General features: G+C 48.6%; 1 protein-coding gene across 1 annotated transcript in view; it reads right to left on the minus strand.

Annotated features, from left to right (window-relative positions):
- The window catches only part of HOOK1 (hook microtubule tethering protein 1), a 1,744,708-nt gene that overhangs the window by 1,350,322 nt on the left and 381,192 nt on the right, over positions 1 to 13,194 (minus strand). The window contains exon 5 of the mRNA XM_069642072.1: positions 2,063 to 2,195. Coding sequence (XP_069498173.1) covers positions 2,063 to 2,195 — 133 coding nt within the window. The remainder of the gene's footprint in view (positions 1 to 2,062; positions 2,196 to 13,194) is intronic.

Consider the following 13,194-nt stretch of genomic DNA (forward strand, 5'->3'; position numbering starts at 1 on the left):
CAGGGGAGTGTCATTTCTGCAGGTCATAAAAATGACATCTCTGACACACTATCCCTTCTCAAATCAGGAACCAAAGAATCTATTGACCTATCAAATCAAGAGAGGGGCAGGCTTAGTGATGCTAGCCTCTCCACCCACTTTTTAAAACACATAAAAAGAGACTGCTGGGACAGGTAGAGAGATTCATTTTCCATTTCTGCGGAGCATTTTGTCGGCCGACATCCCATCCAGACAGAGACCAGAACCAGAGACCCATAGACTACAGAACTTTGAACCTAGAAGGCCTACTGCAAGCAAAAGTATTCTCAGCAGGCCTTCAGAATCCAGCAAACCTAACCAAACTATTCAACAGCCGGGCGTGCTGTTTGAATTCTTTGCCAAGAACTTTTGCCGGAACCGCAGACCAGACCCAGACCGCTGTGAGCAGAACCAGAGATCCAGATCGCTGTGAGCAGAACCGGTGCCCGATTGACCCGCCGAGCAGAGAGAACCGCCGCCGGACGTGTTGACCAGATCCGTGACGAGGCCTATTTCAAATTTATATTGTGAGTACCTAGCAGAACTGTGCAGAACCAATCTCTTAGTTAAAATAATCTAATTCAAGCTATTTTAACCTAAGTAGAACTGCCTCCTAGAAATCGTGTCATCTGTCATTTTAAAGCTGCGAGCTGTCATCTGTCATTCTAAAGCTGCAAGCTGTCACCTGTCATTTGAGTTTTACGTTAAATCCGAAAATCTACCTTTATTAAATCGTCCGTATCTCTGGAACCGTTTGTCCTAGGAACGAGATTCTGCTCCTTATCCTTTTACCGCAATCGCGATTTACGCACTCGCAAAATTTACCGCGATTTGCGATTTGGCCTGATTTCGTCATCTGTAAAAAGATAGCCGCTTTTGCCTGAACTGCTAAAATTCGTTTGCAACCTAATAACCATCCCTGAACCATTGTTAGGGCTGACCTGAACTGTTTTAAAGTGTCTACCACTCACTCTGAACCTCCTATAGGGAATTAAAAGCAATTTTAGCATTTTTCACTTCCTTGCCACCACATTACAAAGCACTCTTGCCCGTGTTTTAAAAAGCATACCTGTTGTCTAAGCTTGCTGGGGGGGGAACTGAATTCCATATTGTATTTGATTGTATTCCTGAAGACTGTGTGTGTTACTTCCATCTCCTTGCACTGCATATAGGGGGGGGGGGTGAATTGCCACCAGGGGAAAAGTGAACATATTATCTCTTGTGAAACCATATCAGTTTATTTTCTGTACTGCATTTATTCCACCTTGCATTTCCTTGAAACCATAAAGCATTTCAGCTACCTCATCCTCTATACTACTTCTAAGTAACCAAATCAGTTTACCAGTAGAACATTATCCATTGTTGATCACTGTCATATTTTAAGTGTGATATCCAATATTAATTTATTATAAAAGTGTGATAGATATATATTGTTATATTTCTCAAATAAACCTTTTCAATTTGCAAAACAGACCTACTTCTTGGCTCAGTGGAGTCAGGGGGATTCTAAGAGAGGGGGTGTTATAAAAAGGTTGAAATCCAGAGTACATGAACTGGACCTAAAAATATATCAATAAGGGTTTCCCTCAGCATCCCAGACTAGGCATTGACTTAGCTGTAGTGTTGAAGTGAAGCCGCTTAACAAGGTATAGTTGTTTCAATCAAATCATCTGGCATCAAGGATGAATAAACCTGCACATTTATGGTATGAATAGCACAATGATAATGGGGGAAGTAGATTCAGAAAAATACTTTGGAAAATATAATTCGTATATAAATATGACGAATGAAGTGTCCTTTCTCATCACTTTCCATGATTGGTTGGTACATGATCCCACAGTGAAAACTATAGAATCCACAGTCAAAAAGATTTTTAAAAAACATTATTTTTCTATGGGTTTCATATGCTTATGTTTTATGTTATTGCATGAGCTATTTTTTCTGCTACACTCCATGCACACATGAACATTATATAATTATGTGAGTGCAAAATGCTTGTATAATTTCTCTATAACACTTTAACAGTTACATTTCCATGCCATACCTTGTTTCTTTCCACAGTTCACTGCACAGCCTAAAATCAGCTGCAGCAATCGACCTAGCTCGGAAGGATCATAATTTTCAGCAATCCGGTTTAAATCAGGGAGAAGAAACTCTGAAATTTGCTGACCCAAGAACTGCAATTAAAAAAAACAACAACATTAAAACATGTATTAACCAGTAAACAAACTCATTTCACGATTAATGTAAAATACCCTAAATAGCCGTACACTCAAGAAAGTAAAAATGTAATATTCTAATTCATATCCTTAGCACTGTGGATTCAATGTTTTTAGCGCTTCTGAAATCAGAGATGAATTAAGCACTCTGGAAATCCCTAACCTTGTGATGTGTCCTGATGATTTCAAAACCCCTGCTTGGCTCCCTCTGCCGACAAAGGAGATAATTTTTTATCAGAGAGGTCCTTCTTTCCCTCTTCTCCACCTCCAGGGTCATCATCAACGTCTATCGAAATGGTAACATCATGGTACAGGGTCCTCAACCCAACCTCCTACTCTTTCATAGGCTCCTCCCTCAACTTATCAACCTTCCTTCTCCGTCTGCACTGCCTCCCCTGCCACCAGCTGCTTCGGCATCCCTGGCTCCCTCGCCAGCTGTGCCCACCTTGGCTCCCTGGCCGCCTTCTAACCACCCTTCTACCCTCGCCACAGTCTCTCCTGGCCGCCACACCCTACACTGACAACCCCGTCAGCCTCCTCCTCTTTGGTGAACCTGCCAGCCTCTAACACTGTATCTGGGGCTCCGTTGGCCCCTGCAGCCCTTCCCGAATTGGCTCCCTTCTCATCCACTGCGGTCCCGGCTCCCTTGACGGCCTTCCGCACTGGCTCCCTTCTCATCCACTGCGGTCCCGGCTCCCTTGCCGGCCTTGGCTCCTCTGCCTCCTTCTACCTCAGGCACTCTCGCCACTTAAGGAGGGACCACCGCCCCATGCACCCCACCGTAAGACTTTCAAAGATGGCAATCTGCTCCACATTTCCACGCTTAACACTTGCTCAGCTGTCAAACACACATCTGACATCTCCTTGAACCCCTGGATCTTGATGTTCTTGCCCTCACTGAAACTTTGTTCAAGGATAGCTCTGTCACGAGTTTTGACACACTTCTCCCAGAAGGCTACAAGATACTCTCTCTGCCTAGACAAAACAGACCTGGTGGGGGAGTAGCAATGATCTTCCCGTGGATCCCTGTGTCTATCATTCCCACTCAGGTCTACTCCTCCTTTGAGTTCCTGGTCTGCAGGCTGTCCCCCAATCCTAGCTCTTCACTCCTGCTGGCCACCTTCTATCGGCCACCTAGTCAGCCCTCCCTTTCCCTTTCGGAATGGGCTGATCTGGCCTCCTCTCTCCTTTCCTCCTCTTCTCAGTTCCTACTAATGGGTGATTTCAACATCCATCTCGACTCACCTGATTCCTCAGGACCTTTCCGCAACCTTTGTGACTCTTTCTCTCTTTCTATCTTACCCTCTAGCCAAACGCACACCGCGGGCCACACCGTGGATGCTCTCACCTCAATCGACATCCCTCTATCTATCCCTCTCACTACTTCTCTCTCCTGGACTGATCACTCTCTTCTCACTTGAAGCTCTCTTCTCTTCTTGCATCGGTAAGCCCGGCACTGCCTCCTGTTTAAAAGGTCATCCGAACCATGAAAAGAGTTTCAGTGGCTGCCTTTGTCTCTACCTACTCTGCTCCTTCTACTCCTGAGGCTGACTCCCACCCTGACACAGCCCTATATAACTTTAACCTCTCTGTTTCCAACACTCTTGATAGTCTTGCCCCTGTCATGGGCGTAAGACTGAAGCCTACCAAAAAGTGCAACTCTTGGTACGACTCTGAACTGGCTGCCCTTAAACGCAAGTGTAGGGCAGCCGAACTGAATTGGGATTCCTGGGGCACACCCTCTGACAAACCGCCTGCCACCTCCTTCAAAGGCAGAATAGGCTCTGCATCTGTTCCAAGAAAAGAGTCTTTACTCAAGCCTGCATTTCTATGGCATACACTAACACGGCTGAACTTTTCAAAGTCTGCAAGGAAATAGCCAATCCTGCTACAGTCTTCTGCACTATTGAACCACTCAGGCACTTTGCTCGCCCTGGCTGCACACTTCACCTTAAAAAATACAAGATATCCTATCCTCTCTCTCTACCTCACCACCTCATGTACCAACATCTCTTATACCTCCCTTGGCCACCCCAATTCCTCCCCTTCTTCTCTCTTCTCTCTCCCCTGTCACACCTGAGAAGGTCCTTAGACAAGTCAGGTCTATGAAAGCCTCCTCTAAACAGGTGGACCCCTCTCCCTCCAAAACCATCAAGGACAACATTGACTCTCCTGTCCCAGCCTTAGCCGACCTCTGCAAATTCTCCTTCGCCACTGGAGTTTTTCCCACTTCTCTTAAGCACCCCCTTGTGCACCCTCACCTCAAAAAACCTTCTGCTGGCCCTTCCATTCCAGCAAACTATCGCATACAACACTCATATGGGGACCAGGACAACTCTGTATTATAGTCACATAATGGCCATGGCTCTGACGATGCTAAACAACCAGTGCCTCCTGTGATCTTGTCGTTACCTCCTACTCCAGCACCACACTTAAAAGCTGCTGAAAGAAAGAAAAGGGCAATTCCTGTTTGGACCTGTTCGGACCAGGAGGACACAGGGCCCAACCCCCTGCTCAGACAGCAGGTAAGCATGCACCAACATGTGTTACCCCCTCTGTCACCACAGGCCATCCCCACACCCTCTGGTCCCCCTGTGATGTTCCCTTGTGCCCACCCCTTCTCGCACACAGGTGTTGCCTGTTTTGCTTGATTCTGCTACCCTGCTCCCCCTCAATCTCCTCCAGCCTACTTCTGCAGGAGTCTGTCCAGATACATTCTGGTTTCACCATCACCGTCTTGTGACCAATGCTGGATTTGACTTTTATGGACTTCATTCATTCACGGTGCGTCACTCTTTCTCAACTCTCATGCTGGACTTCCTTTGCATCTTGTACTCATGGTGGCCCTGAATCATGCTGTTCCCATCTTCATCTTGTATCCTGGCTTGCAACATTATGTGTTACTACTGACTTATGCAATTGTATTCGTTCTCCACTCTTGCTTCTCCACTCTTTCTTCTATGCACTTACTCTATCAGAATTGTCCCTGGATTTAATATGATAGCAACCTCGTCGGTTTCCTCCACCCTCTCATTACTGTTTTTTTCCTCCCCAACCCCCCTCCAGCCCTATCCGAAATGTTGTCAGGTCTAGTATGATAGTCGCTTGTTTTGTTCCTCCCCTCCCTTTCTGCACCCCTCTCCCTCACCTTTTGTTTTGTTCCTCCCCTCCCTTTCTGCACCCCTCTCCCTCACCTTTTGTTTTTCTCCGGCTCTACCGTACTAGGCCTGATGACATTTCTGGTAGTCGCCTTTCTGTTTCCATTTCCTTCCCACTCTCCCCCTCGCTTCTTTATCTATGTCTTAGCTCTTGCACTATCTGAAATGTCGTCAGGCCGAGTACGATAGTTAATTTCACATTCTTACTGTTCATGGCCTGTACGAATGTCATTGTATTTTCACTTGTTCCCTCCCTTGCCTTAAAGCGCTTTGAAACACATTGTGTATAGGCGCTATATAAATAAACTATCATATCATATCATATATCATATCATATCATATCAATAGCTGAAGCCCCAAGCCTGCAAGAGGCATACAACACTAGGCATTCATACAACGCCTTGGAGATACTACTACAGTGACAGGGGGATATTATTTTTTTTCATTTAACTTTTTATTAGCATTTGAGTCAAAGAAAATGCAGTATGACAACTTATGAGTAAAAGTACACCCTGCCCTGCCCTTCGGCTCTCCTCCTTGGTCCAGCACGACTGGCTTCTCACTCTGCTGTGATTGTTGAGTCTTAAATGCCTCTTTCGCAGTGGGCCTTTGTCTCTTTTCCCCTTCTTGTCCATAGGCCCACAATCCATGCAAAAGTTCTGATGGTCTCCCAAAAGTGAGTAGGAGACCCATTCCATAGTCACAAATTCTCACACTTTGCCTATTCATTCGTGATCCGTGGGTGCAGCCTTAGACCTCCAGTTCTGAGCTATTAGCAGGGACCCTGCCTAGACCAGAGTCACAAACACTTTGCGCTGGGCCCTTGTGGGTAGCGACTCCAGCTCTCCCTCCAGCCCCATGACAAACACGCCCCTATTAGTCCCTGGAGTCCCTCCCAGTATGTCTGTGACCACGCCTTGTATTGTATCCCAGAATCGGTTGATCTTTGTGCATTGCCACCACATGTGCCTCCACGTCCACCCCCCCACATTCCCTCCAGCACTGCGAAAAGTTCTAGCAGGAGAATGTTGCCATCCCAGCCGGGGTAATATGCCACTGGTACATCATTTCCATCCAGATGTCCTGTATTTGTAACGATTAAACCAGTCTGGGGATGTTGGCCCACAGACCGCTCCATTGAGCTACCGCTATGGCCTGTTCCCCCTCCCTCTCTCAATTGACCATGAAACATCTAGTTCCCACCTCTTCCCCAACCTTGATGAGCCCATAAAGTGCCCCACCTGCTTCCCTGACACTGGGACATAGTAGCCAGTGTCGTAGCTGGATATACTGATGCCTTTCCTCTTCTCCCACTCCAAAGTCCCCTTTACACAGGCGTTAATCTCCCCTCCCTCGTACATATCTCGAATTCTGTGGCAACCTCCTTCTAGCCATCTACGGTAGCCATGACCAGCGAGACCCGGGGTAAATTGTGGGTTCCCAAACATCGGGGTGAGTGGCGAGGGGAAGGAAGTCAGGTTAGATTTCTTTACCAACGAGTACCAAGTGTTAGCCACTAGGGTATCGATTTTGCTACGGTACATGTTGAGGGGCCTGTCCTCCCTTGCTAACCAGAGGACGTTTCCCAGGTAGTTCCCTATCACCGCTCTGTCCATATCTCTGAATTTCTTCCCTCTATTGTCCCTGATCCAATCCCTAATGACTTTAATCTGTCCTCCCTTCTGCCTCGGCAGCCTCATAATTGTGCCCGATATTCTAGGCTTTTTGTGAGCACAAATAGATTTATTGGTGATACTTCGAATGGCTTTGACATGGGGATTTTAATAGAGAGGGCTATGAAGGTATATAAGAGCTTTGGCAAAATGGACATTTTCAGAACATTGACTCTTCCCATCCATGATATCAAGAGAGGGCCAGAGGAAGCTAACACATTTTTAATGGTAGCCAGTAGAGGGGGGTAGTTGGCTGCAAAAAGCTGATCTAATCTTCTGGTGACTCTCACTCCCAGATATTTGATGCTGTTAAATGCCCAGGTGTATGGAAACGCCCACTTCAGAATCTTTCCTCTATCCTGTGGGATTGAGAGGTTCAGGATCTCTGATTTGCTTCAATTTACTTTCAGGCCTGCTACCTCTCCGAAGAGGGCCAGTGTCTCATCTACGGCTCTAAGGGATGTCTCCGGGTTCGTTACTGTTAGCAACATATCTTGTCTCGGGAGGATAGCTCATGGGCAACGTACTCGCCTTGGAAAGAAGACGACACGGAGCAACACAGGATCAATCACTGTGTCCGCGCGTAGAAACCTCTGGGTATTAAGCGTATTATAAATAACCTATCATATCATATCATATCATCAGCGAATGATGTGACTTTATGTTCCTTCTTGCCCAACGTGATATCCTCTATTTCCTTTGTATCTCTTATTTTATTCAGCTGCGGTTCTAGATGGAGTGCATTGAGAAGCGGGGAGAGGGGCATCCCTGTTTGGTTCCCCTTGAGACCCTTACCGGGGCCGAAAGTTCCACGTTGACTAGGAGGTGCAAGGATGGGTTGCAGTAGTTTAGCAAACATTTTTCCCAGGAAGACCTCCCCAGAGCCCATCTCTTCCAGGGTATGCAGTAGAAAGCGCCACGCTACCCAGTCAAAGGCTTTCTCTGCGTCCAGCACAATTAACAGAGCGGGAGTGTGGGTTTAGTTAACTTTTTCGATCAGATGGGCTATTCTACGGGTGTTGTCATGTGTCTGTCTGCCTTTGATGAACCCCGACTGATCGGGGTCCACCAGCTGTGTTAGTAAGGGCTCCATTCTGTTTGCCAAAATCTTGGTGTAGATTTTCGCTTCGGTGTTGATTAAAGTTATCGGTCTATATGAGCTGCATATGTAAGTCTCGGGAGGATAGCTCACGGGCAACATGCTCCCCTTGGAAGCAAGACGACACAGCAACACAGGTTTGATCCCCTGGTCCGCGCTTAGAAACCTCTGGGTATTAAGCGCATTATAAATAACCTATTATGTCATATCATATCATGGTGGGATCTTTTCCTGGCTTGGGGAGGAGGACCACTTTCGCTTCCTCCATAGTGGGAGATTTTAAGCATCACCGTCTTCAATTTGGATTCTAGCTCCTCTTCCAAGCGACTAAACTCCCTATCTCTCCTGGCCTTGATCGCTATTATTTTCCCTCTTAATGTAGCTTTGAAGGCATCCCAGATCGTGTGGGGGTTGATGTCAGGACATGTGTTATGTTGTAAAAATTCCTCTATTTCCTCCCCTAGCTTCTCTCTCAGCTGCTCATCCCTGAAGATATATGCTGGGAATCGCCTCCTCCAAAGTCCTGCCACCTTCTCCCCCGATTCTGATCTTTAATGTGATAGGAGTGTGATCTGACAGTGTTATTGCCCCCACCTCAGTGTCTGCTATTTAGCTCGCTAGGATGCCTGAAACCCACATATCTATTCTCGAGGCAGTTTTGTGCACGTAGGAGTAGAATGTGTATCCCCTCGTGTGTCTCGTTTCCTCTCTCCATGCATCCACCAGTGCCATGCGCTCAATTTTCCCTTTAAGTCCTTCAAGGGTTTGTTGTGGGCGTATGATACTCTCGCGCTCCTGTCCCTGTCTGTGTCCCAGGCTAGGTTGAAATCGCCCATGAGGATTATCTTCCCTTTTGCGAACCCATCCAGTTTCTGTAGTGAGGATTGTATAAACCTGCCTTGGCCCACGTTCAGGGTGTAGAGGGTGGACAGTGTGAAGATTTCCCCTCTACCCTGGAAATTCAATGCTAGGAATCACCCCGATATCTCTAATTTGATCTATCACAGTGAGGTCCAGGTCGTTTTTTATTGCTATAACTCCCCCTTTTTTGCCGCCTCGTTGGACTGTTCCACTTTACCGTATCCTTGAATTCTCAACTTAGATTTGTCCCTGCTGTGTATGTGTGTCTCCTGAAGGGTGACCATATCTGTGTTTTCTGTCTTTGGGAAATGGTCTAGCTTCTTTCTTTTTATTGGGGAGTTAAGGCCCTTGATGTTCAGCGTAAGAACGCTTATTGTATTCAGCCAGGCCATCTTATGTGGAGTGTACGTGGTCGCTGTATCTTGTATCGAGGAGTTTGTGACATTACGGACCAGGATCTCCCCCATCCTCCTCCCACCCCTCTCGCCTCGCCCTTCCCTCTCCTCCCCCTCCTCGCTGGTGTGACCCAACCGACCTCTGGTCCCTCCCCGATCTGCCATACCTTACTCCCAAGAATTCCCCCTCTGTGTCTCCACCCCACAGGTTTATGTTACATGTCCCCTCCCCGGGAATATTTGATGCCCTGGCTTATTCTTGCAAAGAGCCCCCACCCGGGATTATCCCCAGAGTTTGTCCTCTCTCTTTTTGTCCTTGCGACTATCTCTGTTTTTTCTTTCTTCCCTGGGTAGAGCACTCCCATAACTTTCCCCTCTGGTTGGACTTGGTTGGACCCTGGTCTCCTTTGTTGGTTGCCTCGGCCTCAAGGCTCAGAAGGGCTATACCTTCCTCCGCTGATGTTATTTTCCTTTGCCTTCCTTTGTGATCGAAGAGTAGCCCAAAAGGGAACGTCCATCTGTATCGGACTACCCTTTTCATCAGTTCCTGTGTGACTGGACGCAGTATCTCCTTTTCGTGATGGTGACCTGGGAGATGTCCTGGTAGAGCTGCATGGGGACCCCCTTGTAGTTTAGATCTTTCTCTTGTCTCGCCATCCCTGGGATTTCTTATTTTTGCGCGTAATGATGGGTGGCCAGGAGTACATCCCGTGGGCGCACCCCTGGTTCGTTTCTCATCGGTGCCACTCGGTCCACTCAGATCTCAGCGGAATCTGGGGAGGAGATTAGGTCTGCAAATAATTGTTGAATTGTGTGGGGTAGTTCTGCGTCTCCCACGATCCTGATGTTCACTCTCCTCGACCTGTTCTCCAGATCCTCCGTCTGAATTTCCAAATTGTGGGTGGCCCTAGCCAGGTGTTCCATGAAGTCCTCCATTTTATGTGTGTCATCGGCCATTTCCTGAGACGCTCGCTCGTTTGTATCCACTCTCGCTTACAGGGAGCGCAAATCCCCCTTCACGTCTCTTAGTGCTCCTGTTAAGTCCTCCATCATCCTGTCCATTTGAGATTGTATGGTTGATACCATTCTCTCCCCTAAGGATTGGAGGCATCGCTAGAGGACTTTTTAGGTAACCGGTTGGTCGCTAGATCCTCCGGTAGCTAGTCTTGTGGGAGAATTACATTCTCCCTGTCCCCCTCTTGCTCCGTGTCTGATTGGGTTCCCCCTTCCTTCCTCCACAACTTCTGGATCAGACCCTCCTGAGTCCTCTTCTTCCCCCCCCCCTTTGCCGGCGTCTAATCAGAATCTTTCCCTCTGTTTTTAAACATTGTGCTGTTCAATCTATGTTAATCTTGGAGATTCATGCGGGCACCCAGCTTCCTTCAGTTGGGTGAGCCGTAGATCCCCCAACCGCCTTCCCGTCTTTCCACCTAGTCATGTGAGGGTATCTGTCTCCTCTGTGCCCCCCTCCAATTCGCGGTCTGGGTCCCTTGGATGAATTTCCTGCTCTGCCTGGTTTGGTATGGCCACTTCTTTTAGGTACTCGTACTAGTCCTGCGAGCGGATTTCGTGGGGGGGGCCTGGTGTCAGGATTTGCTCTGATGGTGATTCCCCCTGGTGAAGATGGTGGAGGCTCTCAGCAGGTGGCCAGCCTGCCTCTCCCTGGGTGGGCCTGGCCCTCCCTGAGCTGCATCTGCAGAGCGTCTTCGTTCGATCCAGGGGGACCCCACCTTCCCCAAGAAGGCAGTGGATCTGTAGCATTGATGCTGCTTTCCTCCTTAACCCCCATGGGGGGCTTTATAGTCCGCCGTTACTTTAGAAATGCTTTGGGAGTTGCCTATAGCTGGGCTCCTCCCACCCCCCAATCCTGCTGTGGGGCTCTTCGGATCTCGAGCTACGATCTCTGAATGCCAGGGTTGTGAGAAACCTCAAAGAGGGCCGGTTCTTGTGCAAGCGGGGAGGTGGGGTGGGAGGGAGAGCAGGCCTTACCGTTATGTAGGCTGCTTGGGGCTATCAAACAGTGTAACGCTCACCTGGTATCCACGGGGACATCACTCAGCCTGTTCTGACTTCTTACGACCTCAAACCCTTCCCTGGAGTCTACTCGACTGGAGACTGGGCCTGAAACACAGGATTGGTAGAGTTTAACTCCTTATTGTCTCTGTGTGCTTGAACCCCTTCTTCCCCGGGGTCCAACCCTTCCCTTTGATCCACAGCTCACCTTGTTTTCTTGGAAAGTGTGCTCTCCGTCCTGCTTTCAGCGCAGGGGCACGTTGATTGATGCGGGCTTGTTGCTGCCTAGTTACTTCACTAGCAAGAGTCCGACAGGTATAATGAGTCTTTTGAACAGTTCTCTAACTTTGTTCCTTTCCTTCCTTAGATGATGGCCGGAGTCCGGGGATGGCGACGTGCTGCTGAGATGAGTAGCGCTGAAGGAGAGTGAGAATGCGATGCGCAATGCGACCCTTTCGTATTTGTATTGAACTGAGTTATTTTTCTGTGTCTTTCAGGTGCCGCGACGTTTTCAGCGTGGATGCCGGTTATGAAGAAGAAATGCGGTGAGTAAGCGCGGTATGCAGCGCCTCTTTATGTTTACACCCTAACCTGGAGTGTCTTTTCTCTCTTGCAGATGGATGGATGAGAAGTTCCGGAGACAGAGTTCCCCCAGAGCGGCTGGGATTCAGGTAAGCGTTTGAAGCTCATACAGTCTTTAAAAATAAGTGAAGATTTGCTGAATGCTTACTAATGCCTTTTTTCTGTTCTTTTCCCTTTTCCTTAGGAAGCGGCGTGCCAGGATGGGAATGACACTGCCGATGATGCCCGCAGAACAGAAGAAGCGATGAATGATGGGCAGAAGCGCCGCAAGGCACGGCTGTTCCTAACAGTGTTCTTGTTCTTGCAGGAGCTGAGTGCAGAAGAAAGATGCAGGCCTACTGGAGACCGATCCGAACACAGTGAGTGTCACGCTGCAGGTGCAGAAAACACAAAGCATGTTTCTCAGCCTGGGCGTGGCTTAAATAGTCTCTGGGTATCCCAGGTGTCTCTGGGCTGAACCACACCCAAAAGACTAGACTGCACATGCAGTTCTGGGAAATATGTGGGGGCATCCATCTTGTCCCCATCAATGCACTACAAGTCCAATCCCCAACGTTATCCTATGGGAGTGAGTGAGTCTGGTGCCACAAGCGCCAAGTCTGACTCCAAGTGGGTCTTTGGAGGGATGGAGAGGCCCTTGAGGACCATGTAGGTGATCGTGGCCTGGCCTCTGCCTGACATCTTGGAGGGCTGGGGACATGAGGGGCAGGAATCATGACAAACAGCAGCCCGTTCCTCTCTCTCCCCCACACCATGCTCATCCCCGCAAGGCTCTGGACATCTCGAAAACTGGAGGAACACCGCTGAGGGCAGTCCGGACCACCGCGGCTCAGGGGTCTGAACTGGCTACACAGCAAGGCTTATTGGCGGGACCTCCCTTGTTTTTCCGTCCCTCCAAAGCGGCTTGTCAGCCGGAGCTGACTCCCGCTGACTTGCCGCGTTTCTCCCAAGCGGCGCGGGTCTCCAACCTCTTCTGCTCGACCCGACTTGGCGGTGCAGAGGTGGGCAGGACGCCTTATTTCTTGACGTTTTTGGGTTTTGCCTGATGTTTGGGATTTTTTTAGACGATGAAGTGCCCGGGGAAGGGTATGCTTCAGCGTTCAGGTTCTTCTTTTGGCATGCGGGGGACGGAGCGCACCTCCTCACGGTGTGTTCCCCACGGCGGCCATCTTGGAA

This window comes from Ambystoma mexicanum, chromosome 1q (assembly GCF_040938575.1).
Source record: "Ambystoma mexicanum isolate Mex_15411 chromosome 1q, UKY_AmexF1_1, whole genome shotgun sequence".
NCBI lineage: Eukaryota > Metazoa > Chordata > Amphibia > Caudata > Ambystomatidae > Ambystoma > Ambystoma mexicanum.